General features: G+C 41.1%; 1 protein-coding gene across 3 annotated transcripts in view; it reads left to right on the top strand.

The window, feature by feature from the left end:
• Window positions 1-38: 38 nt before the first annotated feature.
• LOC143284014 (TBC1 domain family member 19-like) overlaps window positions 39-8,693 on the top strand; it is a 35,562-nt gene continuing 26,907 nt past the window's right edge. For 2 of the 3 annotated variants that reach the window (XM_076590555.1, XM_076590552.1), the window contains exons 1-6: window positions 57-131; window positions 841-974; window positions 1,339-1,411; window positions 2,778-2,896; window positions 4,489-4,563; window positions 6,514-6,577. In XM_076590555.1, the coding sequence (XP_076446670.1) occupies window positions 876-974; window positions 1,339-1,411; window positions 2,778-2,896; window positions 4,489-4,563; window positions 6,514-6,577 (430 nt within the window). In that variant the 5' untranslated portion in view covers window positions 57-131; window positions 841-875. Of the gene's footprint in view, window positions 132-840; window positions 975-1,338; window positions 1,412-2,777; window positions 2,897-4,488; window positions 4,564-6,513; window positions 6,578-8,693 lie in introns of all 3 variants that reach the window. The other variant, XM_076590553.1, reaches the window with a different exon arrangement.

Below are 8,693 nucleotides of genomic sequence, written 5' to 3'. Positions count from 1 at the left end.
TTCAGGAACGTTAACCCACACCGGAAATTCTCCTGTCACTGAGATAGCGTTTGTGGGGAATGTTTTCCATTGCGACGCATCGGGCATAAGTTGGGTGCATGCTGAGAACATCAATTCTTTACTAAATGCACGTAAGCCTCTGACAATTTCTGTGGATGAGTTTGGGTTAATCCCCATGGGAGGGACATAAAAGTTAATATCGCGCGAGCTTTGTTAATCCAATCATTCCTAGATTAAAGAAAGAACCCACACATCGCGTTATTTGTATGTTCCTTTTCATTTCAATTTACACACACACACACACACACACACACACATATATATATATATATATATATATATATATATATAGTGGGGGGAGTAGGTGGTGGGGTCCTTATATATATATATATGTATACACACACACACACACACACACACACACACACACACACACACACACACCAAAATGCACCAAACAACACAAACACACACCAAAATGCACCAAACAACTTCTTTGGCATCACACTTAATAAATTTCAAGCAGCATTTGTTCACTTGTTGTTAGAAGGAGATGTTGGCTGTGCATTTATAATTAGAATAAGAAATAAACATAGAATCACACACACACACACACACACACACACACACACACACACACACACACCGAGTGACTTATTCAGAGTGAAACACATGCACACTTGTAGTTCACAGACAGATGTGTTAGTGATGTTATACACATCTACCCCCCCGCCCCCTCACCCCACCACCTACTCCCCCCACTCCCCCCACCTCCAGCCCCTCTCCCACCACACACAATTATACAGACGAGTGTTTTATTATAAGATAATATGCATGCAGTTGCTGGAGCAGTGAAGAAGTTTCCAGAGGGGTGCATGATGAGCAGTGATCAGGTAGCTGAGCAGTTTGTGGTGGATTTACTTCACTTCCTCAAGTCATCCCGCCTTTACACTGACCTCTTCAATGCAGCACAGGTAGAGTGGACAATGTGTGTATGTGTTCTGTTGTAAATGTATATATGTTTTAAGTATTTTGTGCAGTTGAAAGACACTTTTGCATTTTTATGAACAGTTATAATTATATTTTGCATCTCGAAGGTGAGACTGAAAGGAAAAAGAGAGGTTGGGAGGAAGAACAGATGTCATGATATGTCACTGATTAAAGATATTGCTATTGATCACATAATCCAGATCAGTAGAACATTATAACTCACTGTAGTGATTCAAGATTTAGTAAAATACAGAGCTATTGCAAACATGATTTCTGTTGCAATTTTTAGTGGGCAAAGCTATCATTTATTTTCACAAAGTCAGGAGTTTGAGTAAATCTGTGTTTCAGAGTGAAGCATTCAAACCATCCATCAGAGTGTCAGAGCTGCGCAAAGGGGTGCAGACTGCACTTGTCAGTGGAGGTAAGTACTTTCATTCTCATACTTTTACCATTTCCATTTGTGCATGTGTATGTTTGTCAGTGCTGTGCACTACATCCTCCAGTTTGGTCATTTTTGCTCAGTTATTGTTTCTTGAGTTTGGGTTGAACTTGGAGGCTTGATGGAAAGTAGGCTATAGGACATTCACTGCTTAGTGCTAGTGCCAGACTGCAAGTGTTACATATTGCCATTGAGGCCTGTTTGAAGTCAGCTCAAGAGGACAATGACTTGAACACAATGAATGACTGAGCCAATCTCCCTGCCACTCCTCACCCCCAAGCTGCCATCCACACCACCTCACTGTTACACTCCCAATGGCTTAGTGATGGATATCACTGCTGCTCTCAGTATCACCCTTCCAAGCCCCTCTTCTTCTCTGACATCGATCATTATTTTATTTTTCTCCACTTTTATCTTTCCTTATTATACCAACACCCTGCTCAAAACTTTACCCTTCTCCCTCATCCACTCCTTTCAACCAGTCATAATCTAGTTTCTTCTTAGGAAGATATGTGGTTTGTGTACTTTTGACAAAGCCTGTATATAATTTTTTTTTCTTGATTTATAGCCATTATCACAGAAAATTCCTTGCAGAAACATTGCAGCAGATTTCATATTTCGCTGGTACTAAAAGGGTTGAAAAAAGTTGTTTTTTTGTTTTTTGTTGTTGTTGTTGTTTTTTTAATTATCATAAGCCTGATTCTGGTCACTAGCTTAAGGGCAAAATTCTACACACTGTGTGTTTCAGACATTGAAGTAATTGATTTAGTGATTGATTGAGAAAGAAGGGCATATGACCATCATCTCTGTATCAATGGCACAAAAGTCGAAAGAGTTAGTGAATACAAATATTGCACCCATCAAATATAAATAGGCCTTTGCGCCTGTGAAATGTACGTGTATGTATATATGTCTGTGTATGCAAACAGGTGTAAAGTATGTACTGTATATTATTTTTTAAATACTGTTGAATAGCTTTGTTTTAATCATTTACATCTTTGGTTTAATTATAATATATTTATGTCTGTACTCTTACTGTGCTTATTTGTGATTCTTGTATGTGAGATTTATTGACATTAACTTTGTATTTAAGCACATCATGCTTGCTGGGTTTTTTAAATCCTTTTTAGTTCACACTGATAGACTGTGAAAATAGTGTGATCATAATATATGTGATTGTGATTATTGTACAAGAGGTTCACATCATCTTAGCATTTCAGCATTTTATATCTTTTATGTATTTATCATCAAATTCATGTGACTGATTCTCATGTATTATCTGCGTAGCATACACCGCACATGAATTTCTCTTATTGAGATAATAGAGTATTCTGTATTCTGTCTGCAGGTTGGGACCGCAAGCTGCGCAATGCCATCTACCATTACCTAAACACACACCCCCGCCAGCCCCCACAGCCTGATCCAGAACACAACAAGGAACCGCTTCTGTACATGAGAAAGGCTCAGGTACTCCTGTGTGACCCTGTCACTCTGTGTGTGTGTGTGTGTGTGCAATGTGTGTGTGCAATGTGTGTGCGTATGGCTCTACTTTCTGTCTCTCCGCCATATATGTTCTCTTATTCTTGTTGCTTGAAGTGCTCACTGTATGGTGCCCATGTCTTGCATGGTGCACTGATACAGAAAGGGTGACAGAACAACAGGTCTGCAGGCAGCAGTCTTTGTTTTCGCCTTCAAGCCTTGCTCCCTCCACAATCTGGTTTGAAGATCTCCAGAGGAGTTTTGATGTCCTTGAACTAGCAGCATGAGATGTCCTTGTCTGAACTGTTTTGACTTCTTTGTTGTTGTTTTTTTAATCCATGCCACTGTATCACTGCACAGTTAAGGGCTGTGTGGGTTGGTGGGTGGTGTGTGTGTGTGCATGTGTGTGCATGCATGTGTGTTGAGTTTCTTTGAAAGCATTGCACTTTGTTTTTATGCCATACATTGTAATTATTATTTGACTTCTAGTGGGAGAATCTTGTACCAGGCAGCAAGTCCCAAGAAAGGCAGGTATGCCTGGCATTGAGGCATGCATTATCTAGTCACAACAGGCTAGACAAGACACATGCTGAAAGCTAGCAGCTGAAACCAGTTCAAGTGGTACGAGGACACACCAAGACTCTGACAAAAGATTTGAGTGTTCTAGTGGTTAGCTGGATAACTCTGGCTGCAGACCATAGTGCAGACCTGCCACATCTTATGTTTTTAGTGTAGCATGCAACATTGAGTTTCACAATGCTATTCTCACAGTAAAACTGCTATACTGAAGTGGCAGAAAATTGTCATGGTACTTTAGAATAGAAGCACTCTCCACTCTTAAGTTCACAAAGCTACAAAAACAACAACAAAAGAACAGCCCCCCACAAGAGAATGCACAAGCACTTCTCCATGACCTCAATAAATGCACTGATGACCAGTGCCGTATTTTCATGGACCTAAAAATGAAATGGGTTGCAACTTTGGAATAGTTTGAAGAGGATGAATGACAGAAGGAGGACAGCCAAAATAGTTATGAAAATCAGTTCCGGAAAGTAGACCAGTGTGTATTATTTGTGTTAGGCAGGTTGTGGATAGCATTTTGTCTCAAACCACTTAATCATTACATCTGCAGCAGACAGTCAAGACTTATTAACCTGTCTTTTTAAAAAAATCTTTTTTTGTGTGTGTATGTTCATCTTTTTCACTTTTATTTTCAAATTTTGGTGTGTTTTCCCATTTGTGTGTGTACTTTTATGTGTGAGAGTCACAATTAAATCATTGATTTTGGTTTATGATCGTATATTGAATATTTGGTGTCTTATTTTATCTTTTTTAATTTGCTCTGAATGACTGTGAAAATAGTGTGTGTTTTTTCCCTTCAGAAGTAAAAAAAAAAAAGAAAGAAAAAGAAAAGAATTTGGTAGAGTTATGGGTGGACAGTAGTATGTATGACAGGATGAAATACATGTATGTAATTATGAACATACTGCTATACGGTGTGTGCATGCCATGTGTGTGTGTGTGTGTGTGTGTGTGTGTGTGTGTGTGTGTGTGTGTGTGTGTGTTTGTGTGTGTTACAGCAAGCATGGGAGAAGAAGATTCTGAAAAGTCTGAACAGCATGTGCACAGAACTGAACATTCCCCTGGCCCGGAGGGTGAGTTCACCTCTCTGATCATCCTCATAGTATATCTTCTTCTTCCTGTCTGTCATGTCTGTTCTTTTCTTACTGTCCTCTTCTTACTGTTTGTCATGTCTGTCCTTCTTCCTGTCTGTCCTCTTCTTCCTGTCTGTCCTCTTCTTCCTGTCTGTCATGTCTGTCCTCTTCTTCCTGTCTGTCCTCTTCTTCCTGTCTGCCATGTCTGTCCTCTTCTTCCTGTCTGCCCTCTTCTTCCTGTCTGCCATGTCTGTCCTCTTCTTCCTGTCTGTCCTCTTCTTCCTGTCTGCCATGTCTGTCCTCTTCTTCCTGTCTGTCCTCTTCTTCCTGTCTGCTATGTCTGTCCTCTTCTTCCTGTCTGCCATATCTGTCCTCTTCTTCCTGTCTGTCCTCTTCTTCCTGTCTGCCATGTCTGTCCTCTTCTTCCTGTCTGTCATGTCTGTCTGTCATGTCTGTCCTCTTCTTCCTGTCTGTCCTTTCCTTCCTGTCTGTCCTCTTCTTCCACATCTTCTTCCTGTCTGTCCTCTTCTTCCTGTCTGTCCTCTTCTTCCTGTCTGCTATGTCTGTCTTCTTCTTCCTGTCTGCTATATGTGTCTTCTTCTTCCTGTCTTTAAAATCTGTCCTCTCTGTCTGCTATGTCTGTCTTCTTCTTCCTGTTTGCTGTGTCTATCCTCTTCTTCCTGTCTGTTCTCTTCTTCCTGTCTGTCATGTCTGCCCTCTTCTTCCTGCTTCCTGTCATGTCTGTCCTCTTCTTCCTGCCTGTCATGTCTGTCCTCTTCTTCCTGTCTGTCCTCTTCTTCTTGTCTGTCCTCTTCTTCATGTCTGTCATGTCTGTCCTCTTCTTCCTGTCTGCTATGTCTGTCCTCTTCTTCTTGTCTGTCAGTCATGTACCATAAAAATCAGGCAATTGAGCGCATCTTTATATAAGCCACATCCCCTAAAATTTGATAAAAAATAGGAATTTATTCACACATAAGCTGCAATGGTTTCTAAGCCACAAATGTTATCCAGTTTTGAAACCTAATGTGAATTTAGAAATAGACTGAAGACTGATGGCAACACTTGATTTTATCTGAACGTGTCATCGGGAAAACCCACAACATCTGAAAAATCCACAGAAAGCCACATCATTATTTTAGCTGTGGGGATCATAGTTGAGGGGAGAAAGTTGCAGCTGATAGTCGGAATCTTATGTTATGTCCTCCTCTTCCTGTCTGTTTGCCACATGTGTTCGTGTCATACTTTCTGCCTGCCATGTCTGACCTCTTGTTCCTGCCTGCCCCCTGCTTCTTGTCAGTGTAAATTAATGTATCTGGATGCATACTGTTCAAGCCACAGAACTGAGACAGCTCTCCTGTGAGGTATGAATGATTTACTGCATGCACAGAGGGTGGCAAGCAGCATGTCTGTTTTGATGTTTTTGGATTTTTCTGCTGTATACTGTGGCCTGGGCAGTAAGCATCTTGAGACAATTGCAACAACTTCTAAAAAATTTTCAAACCAAGCAAAATGGAAGATTTACACTGGTAATGCACCACATGAAAAACAACTAAAATCCCAGTAGGTATTGTAACATGATGCCAACACGTACTGCGTGTTGAGTGGTGGCCTTGTGGTACAACATGTCAGTCTAGGAAGTGAGTGAATCTGACCGCACAGGATCTAATTCTGCTCTTGCTATTATTTTCTCCCCCTTCAGTACAGTATAGTACAGTCCAGTGTAGTGCAGTGCAGTGTAGTACAATACAATACAATGCAGTGCGGCACAGTACAGTACAATACAATACAATCCATTTCAATACAGTCCAATACAATACAAGACATTACATTACAATACAATACAAAACAGTGCAATACAATGAAATAAATTACAGTACATTACAATACAGTACAGTAAATACAGTACAGTACAATACACTGCAATACAATACAATGTGTTCCCCATTTCAGAGACCAGACAGGGAACAGAAGGAAATGAGCTCCAGGTGGACAGAGCTGGGTTGTGATGGACCAGGTGAGTGCCCAAACCTGTGGACTGTATAACTTGGACATTGACACCTGTACACTGATAACCTCATCTGTGGACTGGGACATCAACATATCTTTGACTGGGACATTCACATCTGTTGACTGGGACATTCACATCTCTTGACTGGGATATCTGCATCTGTTGACTGGGACATTCACATCTCTTGACTGGGACAACTACAAATGTTGACTGGGACATTCACATCTCTTGACCGCGATATCTACATCTGTTGACTGGGACATTCACATCTCTTGACCGCATTATATACATCTGTTGACTGGGACATTCACATCTCTTGACCGGGATATGTACATCTGTTGACTGGGACATTCACATCTCTTGACCGGGATATGTACATCTGTTGACTGGGAAATTCACATCTCTTGACCGGGATATCTACATCTGTTGACTGGGATATCTACATCTCTTGACTGGGACATTCACATCTCTTGACTGGGACAACTACAAATGTTGACTGGGACATTCACATCTCTTGACCGGGATATCTACATCTGTTGACTGGGACATTCACATGTCTTGACTGGGATATCTACATCTGTTGACTGGGACATTCACATCTCTTGACTGGGATATCTACATCTGTTGACTGGGACATTCACATCTCTTGACTGGGACAACTACAAATGTTGACTGGGACATTCACATCTCTTTACCGCGATATCTACATCTGTTGACTGGGACATTCACATCTCTTGACCGCATTATCTACATCTGTTGACTGGGACATTCACATCTCTTGACCGGGATATGTACATCTGTTGACTGGGACATTCACATCTCTTGACCGGGATATGTACATCTGTTGACTGGGAAATTCACATCTCTTGACCGGGATATCTACATCTGTTGACTGGGACATTCACATCTCCTGACTGGGATATCTACATCTCTTGACTGGGACATTCACATCTCTTGACTGGGATATGTACATCTGTTGACTGGGACATTCACATCTCTTGACTGGGATATGTACATCTGTTGACTGGGACATTCACATCTCTTGACTGGGATATGTACATCTGTTGACTGGGACATTCACATCTCTTGACTGGAGCATCTGCATTGTTATTATTATTATTATGAGCATTTATGCCTAATCTTTAAACTAAGTCTCAGGCATTTACAAATGAAACACATATGTAAATATCAAAAAGGAAATATTGAACATAATATACCAAACATTAAAAATTATTCAACCCCACCCCCCACACCCACACACACCCATAATATACACAAACACACATGCACACACACACACAGAAGTCACAGCACACAATTGTAAATAGTACACAATCAAAAATACTATCATCAAGTTCTGAAACTTTCAAAACTACATCTGTTGACTTGGACATTCACATCTTTTGACTGGGACATCTACATCTATTGACTGGGACATCCACATCTCTTGACTGGGACATCTACATCTGTTGACAGGGACATTCACATCTCTTGACTGGGACAATCACATCTCTTGACAGGGACATTCACATCTGTTGACTCGGACATCCAAATCGGTTGACTGGGACATCCACATCTGTTGACTGGGACAATCACATCTGTTGACTTGGACATATACATCTTTTGACTGAGACATTCACATCTGTTGACTGGGACATTCACATCTGTTGACTGACACATCCACATCTGTTGACTGGGACATTCACATCTGTTGATTGGGATATGTACATCTGTTGACAGGGACATTCACATCTCTTTGACTGGGACATTCACATCTCTTTGACTGGGACATTCACATCTGTTGGCTGTGACATCCACATCTGTTGACTGGGACATTCACATCTGTTGACTGGGACATCCACATCTGTTTGACTGGAACATCCACATCTGTTGACCTGGACATCCACATCTGTTTGACTGGGACATTCACATCTGTTGACTGGGACATCCACATCTGTTTGACTTGGACATCCATATCTGTTGATTTGGACATCCACATCTGTTTGACTGGGACATCGACATTCATTGACTGGGTGACTGTGATAAGGACACCCACACCTGTTTAGCTGTGGTGATTCCTGTTGGAAGCAGTGGTTCTGTACAGTGAAGAGACTTTTTTGTG

Source organism: Babylonia areolata, chromosome 7 (genome assembly GCF_041734735.1).
Source record: "Babylonia areolata isolate BAREFJ2019XMU chromosome 7, ASM4173473v1, whole genome shotgun sequence".
Classification (NCBI taxonomy): domain Eukaryota; kingdom Metazoa; phylum Mollusca; class Gastropoda; order Neogastropoda; family Buccinidae; genus Babylonia; species Babylonia areolata.
This window is presented reverse-complemented; position numbering and strand designations above follow the sequence as displayed.